The 14,557-nt window shown below is 43.7% G+C and overlaps 1 protein-coding gene and 1 long non-coding RNA gene across 3 annotated transcripts; one reads left to right on the top strand and one right to left on the bottom strand.

Moving 5' to 3' along the window:
• Positions 1-1,259: 1,259 nt before the first annotated feature.
• hook2 (hook microtubule-tethering protein 2) lies at positions 1,260-14,555 on the top strand. 2 transcript variants are annotated; one of them, XM_035181465.2, is made up of 23 exons: positions 1,260-1,458; positions 3,038-3,120; positions 3,470-3,542; positions 3,674-3,724; positions 3,869-4,001; positions 4,287-4,354; positions 4,497-4,562; positions 5,356-5,436; positions 7,005-7,171; positions 7,363-7,503; positions 8,024-8,225; positions 8,368-8,478; positions 9,709-9,796; positions 10,063-10,129; positions 10,463-10,600; positions 11,157-11,244; positions 11,611-11,616; positions 11,774-11,808; positions 11,890-11,972; positions 12,077-12,180; positions 12,313-12,414; positions 12,700-12,771; positions 12,880-14,555. In XM_035181465.2, exons 1-23 carry the CDS (start codon positions 1,414-1,416, stop codon positions 13,006-13,008), a joined length of 2,133 nt encoding a protein of 710 aa, XP_035037356.2. In that variant the 5' UTR covers positions 1,260-1,413; the 3' UTR covers positions 13,009-14,555. The 2 variants fall into 2 exon arrangements, with proteins under 2 accessions (XP_035037356.2, XP_035037357.2); XM_035181466.2 differs by lacking the exon at positions 11,611-11,616.
• LOC118123842 lies at positions 7,760-11,260 on the bottom strand. The gene is made up of 3 exons (XR_004698645.2): positions 10,764-11,260; positions 10,454-10,583; positions 7,760-9,818 (listed from the first exon to the last, which is right to left on the bottom strand). It is a non-coding gene; the product is annotated as an uncharacterized LOC118123842 (long non-coding RNA).
• Positions 14,556-14,557: the final 2 nt, after the last annotated feature.

Raw genomic sequence — 14,557 nt, 5'->3', positions numbered from 1 at the left:
ATAAACAAACAAACAAGTAAGTAAGGCGATTCGTCAAAAAGCCGATGGCCGTCTCCCCAGACACTTTCAAATCCCAACGTTCTCCTCGACAGCTGGAGTCCGAGGTCACGTCCGCAGGAGAATCCCTGCGTGAGTCACTGGGAGAAGAGGTGAACCTCAGGGCGAGGAAACACAGGCATGAACTGGTTTCCACTTCCCTTCATCTGGAGTTCACAAAGTTCTCCACAGTAAAAACAATAAAAAAAGTTCATGTCAACATTTGGATATTTTGGATAAATCACTTTGCTGTTTGAAGGCCAAAGGTCATGTAAATACAATTATATCATATTATTTTGTTATTGTCTGTGGAAATCGCCGTCTGACCAAACCTGCCACCAGCTGTTCAGTAGCTTCTACTTTGTAGTTGGAGTGTTTTTCTTGCTGCAGTGGATGAGAACAGCTGTACGATGATGACGTCCATGTGAAAACACAGCAGGAGATGACTCTTTGTTTTCTACGTGCAGACAGGAAATGAGAAGTGTGGCTACCGCCGGACCTCTGGAGCTCAATGAGACGGAAGAGGCCAACTCAGGAGGTACAAAGGTAAAAGTACACAACAACAACAACAACAACACAAGTATAAATAAAAGATTTTGAACCATAAACGTGTGACAGAAATCGAAGCGTGGCCACACACTACAACGACAAAAACTAGAATACGGTAAAATTAGGGAACAATACGTTTATTTTAAGCTTTGATTCAAAGGAAGCTTCTTACTCAGCTGCTGTGTTTCCTCAGTTTGTTCCAGAGCCTCTGAGCTCTGATTTCTGAAGATCTGTCCCATTATGACTTTACTACTGAATTATTATTATTATTATTATTAGTAGTAGTAGTAGTAGTAGTAGTAGTAGTAGTAGTAGTAGTATTGAATATGATTTAAGTTTATACTTCTTCTCACTCCGTTTGGAATATAGCTTTTACGTTTTTTTTTCCTCATAAGTTTGTAAATAATACTTTGTATAGTAGTTAGTTTATATAATTTCTCTTTTTTATTTACATGTTTGTAATAAATAAGAAAATGGAATAAAAATGGTTGGTGATATTATTATCATTATTATTAGTAGTAGTAGTAGTAGTAGTAGGGAGTAGTAGTACAGTATTGAAGTATGAAGTATTATCATCATCATCATCATTATTAAGTTGTTGTTTCATTCTTTGTTTTTCTGACCCGAAACCAGAGCGTCTCCATGGTAACGCTCTGAGTACGGGTGCCCGCTGGGATATGAGCAGGCGGCGAAACGCGAAGCGGCCGCAGCAGCAGGAGGCCGCGGGTCATGACTGACGTGGAGAAGAGCGAGAGTCGAACCCGAGGGGAGTAAAGGGACTCGAGCTGAAACCCTCCTGTGTGTGTGTGTGAGACCGAGATCAACACGATGAGTCTGGATAAAGCGGAGCTGTGTGACTCTCTGCTAACCTGGGTAAGTTTGTCCCCGGCAGGGCTAACAGGTGACAGCAGGTGGCTAACTAACTAACTAACTAACTAACTAGTTGTTAACTAACTAACTAACTAACCAGCTAACTAAGGGACAGCAATGGCGTCGCTCCTGTGAGTTGAAGCTTGGTTCTAGTCCCCCGGCCACTTGACGCAGGAGCCCGTGTGAAGTGTGTGTTTTGATGCTAACCCGTCGCTAGCCACCGGAGCTAACTTAGCCAGCTAGCCCCAGAGCAGTGGAAGTTGGCCCTGTGTGGTGTTAGCTTGTTGTTCCAGTGACTGCAGGCTCCGCACAGACTGGGACACACACAGCTCACTGGGAGCTGTGTGGGTCCCAGTAAGCTGTGTGGGTCCCGACACAGCCACTGGGCCCAGGTCCCAGGGAAATCCACTGGTTTGGCACTGGTTCCTCACACAGGCAGGAGAAGGATTGAGCCAGAGTCTTCATCAGGATCATAACATGTCACATAAACCTTCTCAGATCCTAATTAATGGAGATGTGGGTTAACTAAGTTTGAACTTGTGGGGCTGACATGTCATATCTCCTCTTCATGTAGGTCCAGGAAATGGTTCTCATATTGTTTATATATATTTATCTAAACAGTATAAAGTCCCCAATATTAAAATAACAGCAACATGAGTGATTATAACAGGAAGAGTTGAATTGCCCCAAAAATGTGTCAGATTCATCAAAATTGGCTTTTATTATTATTAAAATAAACTCCAGGAAGTTTGGTGTTTGAGTTGTTGCTGAGATATGATTTTTTACATGAAGCTTCACATGATATTAGAACAATGACTTTGACTGAATCTTCTTTAACATGTGTCACAGAGAAATGTTTCTTTTATAGTTTTGAAGCTTCAGGTAAATAACTTTATCTCAGCAACAACAACAAAAACAAACAAACACCATCTCTCTGCAGGTATAAATAACATCATAAACTAACTTGGGTGAATCTGACTAATTTTAGAATATATTTATCTTGCAATTCAGCTTTAACTGTTATTAATCACAGTGCTGCATGTTGCATATTGGTGATAATATATTTCTTTAAAAAAGCTTTGAAACTATATGAGAATCATTTCTATGTGACCTATGTTAAAGGAGATATGATCAAAATCAAAGTGAGTCACTGCAAGAAGTTTAACCTTTGTTAGCCCTTATCTCCCTTAATTAGAATCTGAGACACATCACACTTTTGGGCCACACAGTCACAGATATTAATTATATTTTTCATGCTGATTTGTTCACGTGAGAAACACATGGAACTGAAATGTGTCTTGGATCCTAATTAAGGCAGAAAGGGGCTAACAAAGTTTCAGCTTTTCAGGTGAACTCTATGAATTTGATTGTTCATTTCTCCCTCAATATAGTTTTCATAATTTTCTCATTCCACCAAATCAGCATCCCAAATCTTTTTCATATCTGTGACATATATTCTAATATAATGTGATTTGCTGCTGGTTTGGTTTAATTTAATAGTTTTTAAAAAATATGTCTGTGCATGAAATGTATAATGTTACGTTACATAATGTTTAATAATGTTTGATGTCTTCCCTCTCAGCTGCAGACGTTTCATGTGCCATCGTGCAGCAGCAAGTACGACCTGGCAAGCGGACTGGCCATTGCTCATGTGCTGCACAGAATGTAAGCACAAATCTATTCATATTTAACTCATGTAGATTTGCATTTTTTTTCCTCTGAGGGGTTTCCCTTGTACCCACACCCCTGCTGATAAATACACAACTGAAGAATTTATGAATCAATCTAAATGTGTTCTTACTTGAGGTTACATTAACTGCCTCTCGAGCCTTACCCCCTCCCCCTCCCCCCCACATGTGACTTATGACTTTTAATGAACTGCTGTATTCAAATGTCATCGCACTGAGTAGAACAGAAGCGCACAGCCTCCGTTGCCCCGTGGCCTCCTGTGAATCTTCATGTCCAGAAATGTGTTGTCCTTGTCACTGGAGTCCTCTCGTGCTCTCATTAACAGAGACCCCTCCTGGTTTAATGAGGCGTGGCTCGGCAGGATCAAGGAGGAGAGCGGGGCCAACTGGCGCCTCAAGGTAATTGGTGAAACAACAGGATATGACATGGAACCTTAAAGCAAACAAGAGTAACCAATATGTCCAAGGTTTTCACTTTGCCCTGATGAAAATGAGAATCTAAAGTTATTGCTCTTGTTTTGTTCTTCCAGGTCAGCAACTTGAAAAAGATTCTCAAGAGCATGCTGGAGTATTATCATGACGTAAGAAGATTGTATTTTCTATCCTGAGTCAAGTTCATGTCTGGAAGCAGCTTTAGTTTCTTGTATTTCCTTTGCTAGATTCTCTCTCCTTCTTACTTTCATCTCCAGACTCACTTCTGTCTCACCTTCCCTCTCCATCAACAGGTTCTCGGTCATCAGGTGTCAGAGGAACACTTGCCAGATGTTAACCTCATCGGAGAGATGGGTGATGTCACCGAGCTGGGCAAGCTGGTGCAGCTTGTACTGGGCTGTGCCGTCAGCTGTGAGAAAAAACAAGGTGAGCCGTCGGCTGTAGAAGAAAAGAAAACCAAGCAGCCGCCTGTGGACAAAACACACACAGGATTAAGTCAAATATGTGTCAGATGATTCTTATTTAATGTCAGTCAAGTTTTGAAACCGACCACATGTTGTTTACCCCCAAACCATTTTACAGATAGTAATTTACAAGCTTTTTTTGTGTTTAAATACTTGCTTGAAATTGCAAAGATTCCAAGATTATTTGAGCCATCGTCCTCATTTGGCAGCACATTCACTCGTCTGTTATTTCTTCTCCTGAACACAGAGCAAATTCAGCAGATAATGACCCTTGAGGAATCGGTCCAGCACGTTGTGATGACAGCCATTCAAGAGGTGAGTTTCTGGAAAAACATTAAGCCTGATTTAAAAAGTACATTCCAGGTTTTATCAAACAAAGCTGCCCAGATAATGCTCTTGTATCTTTCTGATAATTTGATTGATCTTGTGTATTTCTTATGGCTGTTTGTGTTCTCAGCTCTTATCGAAGGAAGCCTCCTCTGAACCAGGAAGCCCAGAGACCTACGGAGACTTTGACTCGCAGGTGAAACCTTCAGCTCTTCCATTGACCCCCTCTCACCAGGGGCCTGTTTCAGAAAGCTGTATAACAAAGCTTTAAGGGGAATTCTGGTACTTTTCCACCTGGGCCCAACTGGGACAGTCCATGAAATGTCCTTAACATTATGATGAGTATGTCTGGAATGTCAGTGCGACCAATCACAATGAGAAACGATTCCTCCAAGGTCGGAGTCTCGTGTCTAAAGCCTCACACAGATGATTTAAATGTTCAGTATTAATCTATGTAAATGTTTCAGTGCAGGAGAAGCTGACGACCTGACAGATGAATGTGAGAGTTCACTGTCTCTGTCCTCACATTGATGACTGATGGACGATAAAAGACGTAATGTTAGACGGTTTGAGCGACAAGTTAATGTCCAGTGGAGTTTAAATCTTCTCCCACGTCTGCAGATGAACGTGCTGCTGAAATGCACTTTGACTGTGAATGAGGAAATTAAATGTCGTGTCAGATGACTTCTTCAGGCTCAGCAAAGAGAAGGTTTGTTGGAGAAACACCTCCAGGAAGTTAGTTATACATTCACAGTGTAAATTAGCCCAGGAACTGACTGTGAGTTTCAGTCTCTCTGTTTCCCGAACAGAAAACCCAGAGCTTCCCTCAGCTCAGACTTAACAAAGTCAGTTTTCACTTAATCTGTTTTCTGGAATACAAACCGGGATCTGTTATATCTTTTTTCATTATTTAATTGTATTTATCATGTTTTTCTCCAGCCTACTGACCAGTAAGTATCTCCTCTGTCTCTGTGTTGTGTTGTTTTCAGTCCAGAAAGTATTATTTTCTGAGTGAGGAAGCAGACGAGAAGGGGGATCTGAGCCAACGCTGTCAACACCTGCAACATCAGGTTGGTTTATGACTTATCTCCTTAATATTATAATAATAAGATTTCCCTGGTTGATGCGGTGTGACTTGTGGTCAGTCAGGTAACAGCTAGTGCTTCGCATGCGACTGCTCACTGTGACCTGCTGTTTGTTGACGAATAATCATCGTCAGAACAAACCATTTTGTGTGACTGTTTCACTGGCTCCGCTCGGTTAATGTGATACTGTGGAACTTAATGCAGCTGAGATGTGAACAGTCACTCTGATTAAAAGTTACACTGGATTATATAAAGTGTGTGTGATTAGTCAAGAGTTAAGATCAGAGGCTGCTGAACCTTGTTAAGACCCACAAGGCAAATTGTGATTTGAAAATATGGGCTAATGGTGAAAAGCTGTGGAGCATAACTGGGTTTGGTTCCATGAAGGTTTTACTATTTATAGTTTTTTTTACTTTAACGATGTTTTCGAGGGTGATTCGTTTGGTTTTATGTTTCCGATCTCACGAAGCCGTCAGTTGAGATGTTTAAATGTGTTCAGCTCTCATTGATCCGCCTGAGACTCTGTGTTCCTCTGCCTTGTTTGTGCACGACTGACCGAGGAGGGATTAATGTAGGTTATTTTGTTTTTTTTAAAGAAACACTTTAGTCAATAGTTGCATAACATGAAGATAGAACTGACACATTGCCTCGGGACGGAGCTGTAGCCAACAATAATTTGTGCTGCTCTCAGCCCACCTGTTTGTTTACTTACTCAGCCCACGCATTAGGGATTAGTCATTTGTGTTGTTTTGAAAGCTATTTACTGGTCCTGTGCTAAAGCATGCAATCTGTGCTTAAAGTTCAGTGTAGGGTTTTGCTGTATTCAAACTGGAAAGAGGTGCAGCAGGTAAGGATAAGTTCCCCTTTTTAAAACTGAAATACCAGATTCTCTAACTACCTCAAGCACAAACATGTTGTTGATGTAAAACGACTCTAAACTGCACATTTACTGCTGATTCTCTCCCTGTCTCCGCTCAAACCTCCTTCACCAGCCCTGACGTTAGAACATCTCTGCCCTCCAACTATAACAATATAACACAAATCACTGATGCTCCTCAGTGAGCTATTCAGATTCATGTGTTTACATCATGAGGGTCTGGTTCTGACCCTGAGGCTAACGCTAACAACGCCACTATTGAGAACGTGTCATCTGCCGGAGACCATTGCACACCAGCTGACTAACTATCTTTTGACTACTGAGCATGTGAGAAGAGAACGAGCATGTGTTCCAGCTCCTCTGCACTAAAGGGGGTGAGTGTGTTTCACCGTATCAGTGTTTTTCCTCCTTGAGTCGGACGAGTGCTCGAACGGTGGCACTCACCTTTATTTTGGATAAGGATCGTTTTTATCAGCTTCCTGGATGATGTTGTTCTGTAACTCAGCATCGAGGACTTTTCTGATGCAGATTTCTGTGGATCTTCTTCTTTCCTTCCTCTTTTACAGCTGCAGATTTGTCGCTTATCGCATCTTCATCACTTCCCACCCGTTTAAAACTGAATCTACGTCTTTACGCCTCTGTTTTGCATCACATCTGTTTCTTTCCCCCTGAACAGTTGTCAGTGTCGCTGGAGGAGAAGTCGGTCCTTCAAGCGGAGACACGCGTCCTGAAAGAGAAGCTGCACTTCCGCGACTCTCTGGACACCTCGTCCACTGCCATCACCAGCAAGAAGCTGCTGCTGCTGCAGAGTCAGATGGAGCAGCTTCAGGATGAGAACTACAGGTACCGTCAGTACACACAGACACAGATATACCCAGGGAAAAGAGTCCAGGGATGCATCAGTAGTAACACTGATCAGGCCCTTTACGTAATAGACATGTTATTTGTTGTTGTTTAAGTGTCTGAAAACAGCTATAGTGAAACCATCCAGTTTATTCAGCTCCACAAACCCCTGTTCCTCTGTCGTGTGTCAGATTGGAGAACAGCAGAGATGACATGCGTGTGCGGGGAGAGATTCTGGAGCGGGAGGTGGTCGTCCTGCAGCTGCGTAACGAGGAGCTGAACAGCCTGGCGCACGAGGCCCAAGGCCTCAAAGACGAGATGGATATTCTCAGGTGAGACCTCCAGTACTCGGCTGTACCGTAGGTTACTGGTTTACCTAAGTTTACACTCAGCAAATCCACAGAAAGTCCTAAATGACGACCGTTCATCCACATGGACTTGATGCATATTTACAGGAAGACTCAATACATTGAGAACTTCTTAAAATGCAATTGCTTCCTTATTCTTCAGGTTCATTATGTTCCTCACTTGCACATTGTTCATATTTCATCTGATGTTTTTCAAGGGATTTATTGACAATACCCAAAATGGAGGTTATCACAAGCAGCAGTTCATTTATTATCGTTTTACACTCACAGAAACAACTCCCACACTGCCCACACACAGACGTCCATTAGCTCCTCTCTCTGACATCTGTGTTGATAATATGAATTTTATGCATTGACGCTGGCTTGCGTCAGTCGTTGCTTTTCAGCAGTTAAGTACATAACCACACGGATGTATTGTGTTTGACTAAAAGTCATATTCCTGTGTCGGCGCTCAACACTTCCTACACATCTTCCCCCCCCTCAGGCATTCGTCGGACCGGGTGAACCAGCTCGAAGCGCTGGTGGAGACGTACAAGAGGAAGCTGGAGGATCTGGGAGACCTGCGCAGACAGGTGCGCCTCCTGGAGGAGCGCAACACCGTGTACATGCAGCGCACCTGCGAGCTGGAGGAGGAGCTCCGCCGAGCGAACGCCGTCCGCAACCAGCTGGACATCTACAAGCGACAGGCAAGGAGAGCGAGGCTTGCTCCTTGTGTTGATCTCCAAGTTGAACACATCACTTGGCTTCGGCACGTGTTGTGGAAAAGTTTGCAGTTTTTATAGAGCGCTCTTGCCAACACAGACTGTTGCTATGCTCTCTGACTTGCAGGTTCATGAGCTTCACACCAAGCACTCCGCGGAGGCCATGAAAGCTGAGAAGTGGCAGTTTGAGTACAAGAACCTTCACGACAAGTATGACGCACAGCTGAAAGAGAAAGAAGTGAGTTGGAAGAACGTCAGGAAGTAAAAGTTAAGTTGTGAATGGGAGGAAAAAACGTGCTCGTGCCGCTTTTACTTCACAAGCAGTGATTTGGTTTTTATTTCAATCTCCTTGTGTGGATCTCCATTTGTTGGTGAGAGCACAACAGCAAGGTCGTCCTTAGAGATAACAGTTGTTGACCAATTTAGCATCTTCGATAGCCTGAGACCCTTTAGTGACTTTTTTTAAAGCATCAAGCAGCAAATCTAGAACTTCTGGCCGACAACAAATTGTGTGGTGCAGCTTGGAAACTGCTGGTTGACATGAAGCCTAAAGATCTTAATCCGTCATTTAATAAAAATCGTCACGCACAGAAACCTTCCACATTGAGTTCGATGCATTTCATTATTCTATTTGTTCCGATTATTCGCCGATTATTGTATTTTGCATCATCTGCTGACCTTCCGAGACATTTCCAGCTTTAGCTACTTTCCTCACTTTTGGAAGTTGCTGTTTACAAAGCTCACACGAGTTTTTCGATTGCGTCCTCGGCTTCACCAGGTTCACCAGGTCCAGACATACACTAGGTCTTGTTGTGATGATTACAGTACGCACGCTGCTGCCTGGAGGAGCTGTTGCCAGGCAAATATCGTACTATTCTTCAGTGGACTCCCACGTCCAGTGTCAGTTCTAGCACCTTCTGCAATCTGACAGCAGTGATTAATGTCCTCGCTTACTTGTGGGAGTAATTAAGAAATACACACTGTACCGACGTGTACTGACATATCCGCCTTTACATTCACTTCATCCGTACTCGCATCAAAACAGTGTCCACGTCTGGATCCCTGGAGCAGGATCCTGGAATATGTTGTAAAGTGAATCGTAAACAAATAAATAATAGTAATAAACTATTTATGGAGCAATTTTCAAAACAAATTAGCAAAGTTCTTCACAAGATGAATTGATATAAGCAAAAAGCACTGTTGAAATGTTAACCAATCATTATTAAAACAAATTAAATAAAATGGAATAAAATAATTAAGACTAATAAAGAAATGGGTTTTACAAGAATCCACTTTTATGAAATCTGATTCACAAGGCAATAAAAGAAAGAGAGAAATTAACAATATCTTCAAATCAATTCTGAAATGACTCTCGGGGGGGTAATCCGCTTCAAGTGTGATTTTAGTTCAATTCTCTTAACGTACAAACCAAAGTGAGACGTGTTCGTGTTGTGCTTGGTTTCCTCAGCGTCTGATCTCGGAGAGGGACACGCTCCGGGAGACGAACGACGAGCTGAGGTGTGCACAGGTCCAACAGAGGGGTCTCAGTGGAGCTGGTGAGTTGTAACAGCGCTCGGTCTGGAAATAGATAATAGACAAGTTGCAATCTGATGTAATAATCAATAACAATGTTCCACTTGTGGTAAAACACGTTATTACTGTCGTCCGGCTGTAGTCCAGCTGTAGACTTAGTCCCGACGACTCTATATTGTTATAATGAATCAAATCATGAATCCTAGAGACCATTCATCTTTTAGCATATTAAATATTTTCTTAAGAACTGTTTTAATTAAGGCGGTGACGTCCCTCTCTCTCTCCACAGGAGGCCTGTGTGACAGTGCGGACCCAGTTGGAAGCCTCGCTGCAGAGATCATGCCGACTGAGCTCAAGTATGCTCGTTATTTATTGTTCTGTACGTCTGCGTGTGAGCTGTTGTGTGGATGATGTGTGCGTAACAGATGAGACTCGCCCACTTACACCCCGTATTCATCTTCTCTGGCCCGAGATAAACGACTCGGCCAAAGTTTATTTTTAGAACTTGAATGCGCAGTTGGCCCCTGAAATAGCGACACATGGCGGCACACTTGGCCTGGGCGTTGTCCTTCAACGGGCTTGGTCAACTCTGCACAATCTTTTTTTTCCCCACCACTCTCTGACCCACTTCATCTTTCCTCCATTTTCTTTACCCCCCCGCTCCCCCTCTCTCGTCTTACCTGCGGCAGGGAGACGGTGGTGCGTCTGCAGAGTGAAAACAAGATGCTGTGCGTCCAGGAGGAGTCGTACAGGCAGAAGCTGGTGGAGGTGCAGGCCGAGCTGGAGGAGGCTCAGCGCAGCAGGAACACCCTGGAAACACAGAACAGGTGTGTGTGTGTGTGTGTGTGTTTGTGTGGGTGTGTGTGTCCTTTAACACACTGGCCAACTTCGTGTTGAGTCATTTCTATGTCGCCATATTGTGTGTTCCTGGACATTGAGCAGGTTGTTTGGCTGACAGTAGGAGTGATATCTGCCTAAATGTCAACTCACCCTCTGGACTGTGTGCTCAGCGGAGCTGTGTGGGCTGCACTGGAGGACGGACAGCAGAAAGCCAGATTGTCCCTTGACTGTGTGTATATGTGTGTGTTTACATGCCGGTGGGCATGTGGACATGTGGGTGGACTTTGCGTGTGTATTACAACACCAGGCCCAGGGTGTGGGAAGCATCCTCAGCAACAGTAACAGGAGGAGAGGAGGGGAGGGAGCATGCTCAGTAGAGCCAAGCAGGGACTGGCCGGGCAGAGAGAGACGCATCTCAACAACATTACATTTCACCTTCTCTCATGTTTATCTTCAACCATCTCTCTCCACCGTGTTGCTTTTATGCTCTTTCTCTTCCTAATCTGTCTCCGTGTCCCTTCCCTCTCCTCGTCTGTTTTCCAGGTTGAACCAGCAGCAGATCTCAGAGCTGCGTTCTCAGATCGAGGAGCTCCAGAAAGCGCTGCAGGAGCAGGACAGCAAGACTGAAGATGTGAGTGGAGCGAGAGCTGCCTCCTCCTCCTCCTCCTCCTCCTCCTCCTCTGCAGACTTTAGTCACTTCACACCCAAAACTTTACTCATCATAAATCATAGTTTCCTACAATCAATCCGTGTTAAATTTTGAAACTGGATTAGCAAAGATGTGACACTCATATGTAGTAGAAGCATAAAACATTTGCATGGCGCACTGAGGGAGTATATTGAACAGTCAGCCGTCAATGAATGCAGTGTTTTTGCTTATCATACATGTTGTGTGGGAATTTAACTCAAGTGTGCTGTGGTGATTCACCGTTAACACCTGCCCCTCTCTGTCTGTCTCTCTTCGTCTGCCCCCATCGGTCCACTCCGCCAAAATCAGGCCATCGTAAGTACGGCCCACCCTCTGTCCACCTGGCCCATGATTTAACTCTTTGACAGCTTGGCTTTTTGATGCTTATACCATGTTTGTGTTTGTGCGTGTTTCTGTGCCATTTAGAAAACGTGTTTTAGGTTTTAATGTGTGTTTTTCCTGTTTTTCTTAGTCGTCCTTATTGAAGAAGAAGCTCGAGGAGCATTTGTAAGTAAAAAATCTTGTGCATCATTTCTCCATGTGTTGCCCCGAACATGAGCAAACACTGTTGTCATGTGCTCGTTGCAGAGAGAAGCTCCATGAAGCTCACTCAGACCTTCAAAAGAAACGAGAGGTCATCGACGACCTGGAGCCCAAAGTGGACAACAGCAGTAAGTCATTCATATTAAATAATAACTGATTCCTGGAGCACCTGCCTCTCTCCAACTCCTCCTTCTTCTCCTCTAAACACTTGTTTGCTCTTCCTCCGTCTCAGTGGCGAAGAAGATCGATGAACTCCAGGAGATCCTGCGGAAGAAGGACCAGGACATGAAGCAGATGGAGGAGCGGTACAAACGCTACGTGGAGAAGGCGAAAACGGTCAGTCCACCTGAACAGGTCGTCCTCAGACAAAAGACAATACCTGTGGTTCTTACTGCATCGTTTCATTAAGAGCGGTCCTGTACACAACAGTGTTACAGGAGAAGAACACTAACGTTCTCTCGTGTGCAGGTGATCAAAACCATGGATCCCAAGCAGCAGCCGGCGGCTCCTGGCACCCAGGCTCTGAAGAACCAGGTGACGGAGAAGGATCGACGGATCCACCACCTGGAGGTAACAACCATTTTAATGCAAAGACACATTGAGTCGTCTCTAGCTCCGCTCATGCTGGAACCACACTTTTGATCATGAAAGTTTGTGAGTTCCCAAGTCTCTGGAATCTCTGCTCAGAAATCGTTTTTTAAAGTGTGTGGTCCAGCGTCTCGACTGCGTTCTCACGACTAAACCATTAAATCGGTTACATCTGTCGTTGTGTCTGTGGACTCCCATGTTTTTTTTAAATAATGTGCAGCAGATACAAATCTCACGAATGCATGATGGTCTGTTGCTTCCCTGCAGCACGACTATGAAAAGACCAGATCCAGACACGACCAAGAGGAGAAACTCCTCATTAGCGCGTGGTACAACATGGTAAGTGACAAATATCTAAAAACATGTTGGCAGAGAAAACGCCTTCATGTGTTTGAAGGTTTTTTTCCTGGACAGAAAGAGTTTGAACAAGACGTTTGTTTTCCTCAGGGGATGGCGTTGCATCAGCACGTGTCCGGCGAGCGGCTGGGACAGTCCCACCCGGCCATGTCCTTCCTCGCCCAGCAGCGGCAGGCCACCAACGCCCGGAGAGGCCTGACACGACACCACCCGAGATAAAAACACACGCGTGCTGACAAGAAGATGAAATGATCTACGACAAACTTCTTCTGAAACTTTGCCTTGATGCCTTCACTGGATCGCTGCACCTCGGAGTATTTTTTCCATGCTGCTACTGCTCCCTGCTGGCTCTTGATGGTACAAGATCATTTTTTATTTCCTCTGCTGAGCCGCAGCGGAGAAACACTCGACTAATCCAGAGTTCAGCCTCAGAAACAGAACAGACTGGGGAAGGAGGAGTTAGAGCCTGAAAAGAGGCTGAATCACCTTTTAAGGTGACTTTTGTTTCATCTTTAGTCTCGGACGCGCTCTTGTTTCTTTTTAGGTCTCTTTTAAATCTTTTTTCTTTTTTTAAATCTCTTATGTTTAACACTAGGATGGACTAGGAGCTAGTTTTGTCCAGGTTACTATTTAAACCTGGTAGACGAGGGAGGTGTTATTAGGGTTCAGAGGACATGGAGCTACACAAGTTATAGACTGATAACAGAAGATGAAGAAGCTGTTAGTAAACCTCTTTGGTTTCGTTCATCAGTTTTTATTTTTGTCTCGTAGATCGTCTGTGTGGAGACCATTATGTTTTTGTTTGTTTTTTGATTTGAAGGAAAGAAATTGTCAAGACCATGAGGTTTGTTTAATTTGCTAAAGTCTCGTTTTACTGTTTTTCTCTAAACATAACATTCATTCTTAAAAATGACTCTAATTTTCAGAAGTTACACCGAAGCACTTTCTCTTTAGGTGGGGGGGGTTCGTCCAGTGCCTCATTACGTCATCGGCGCGATACTGTGGAAGAAACCTGGACGTTCTCCATCTAATTTGGCAAAAAATGGTTAATTTTCATGTCTTGTGATGATGTGACTTCTGTTTCATGTCCTCGTTTGGTGCTAATTCTTTAGATTTTATTGAAATTTTTTTTTTGTTCTCGTTCCCTTTCGTGCCCTCCTCCCAAAGATTGAAGCAGGACGTCGGTTGTGGGTTGGACCTAATTGCACTCACCACTTTACATTGAAACACTATGTGATCAGAAATCCCTAATTATAATAACACTAAGAATAACGACTCGGCGGCTGTACCACCGCCAACCTCATTTAGAGTTCAACTGAACTGGAAGATTCATCAATGCACTGGAATTCTTTTGTCTGTTGACTGGAAGTCCGAAGCAGAAGCAAACGGTCGAGCCTTTGTTCATACTTTTCCTTCTCAGCTGGAGTAGCAACATTAGATCGTCCCATATCAGAGCTGCTGTCTTTGTGTCTTTGTCCCGGTGACCAGTTGTGCTGTGATCTACACGGACCAGAATCCTGCTGTTGTGTGTGTGCACATGTCTTTTCACTGGTGGTTTGTTGTTTTGAGTTTATATTTATGGTGTCATGTCGTTATCTTTGCTGCACATTTACATGGCTGGAGGGCTTTTGTTTGTCAGCGTTTGTACCATGATGGTCTCGTAGATTACAGCAAACTGTTCTTCACACGGGGATTTGAGGCAAGTTAAAGGTTTGTAGTCCTGTAACGCTCTAATTTTGCACAACAAATAAATGGGATCTTAAGAATA

This window comes from Hippoglossus stenolepis, chromosome 16 (assembly GCF_022539355.2).
Source record: "Hippoglossus stenolepis isolate QCI-W04-F060 chromosome 16, HSTE1.2, whole genome shotgun sequence".
NCBI classification, from domain to species: Eukaryota; Metazoa; Chordata; class Actinopteri; order Pleuronectiformes; family Pleuronectidae; genus Hippoglossus; species Hippoglossus stenolepis.
The sequence above is the reverse complement of the archived record's forward strand: the minus strand, read 5'-3'. Positions and strand labels throughout refer to the sequence as shown.

Coding starts and splice junctions, on each gene's coding strand:
- hook2 (XM_035181465.2), top strand. CDS start 1,414: ATGAGTCTGGATAAAGCGGAGCTGTGTGACTCTCTGCTAACCTGG. Junction 3,725..3,868: donor TGCTGGAGTATTATCATGAC/GTAAGAAGATTG, acceptor CTCCATCAACAG/GTTCTCGGTCATCAGGTGTC. Junction 8,479..9,708: donor CACAGCTGAAAGAGAAAGAA/GTGAGTTGGAAG, acceptor TGGTTTCCTCAG/CGTCTGATCTCGGAGAGGGA.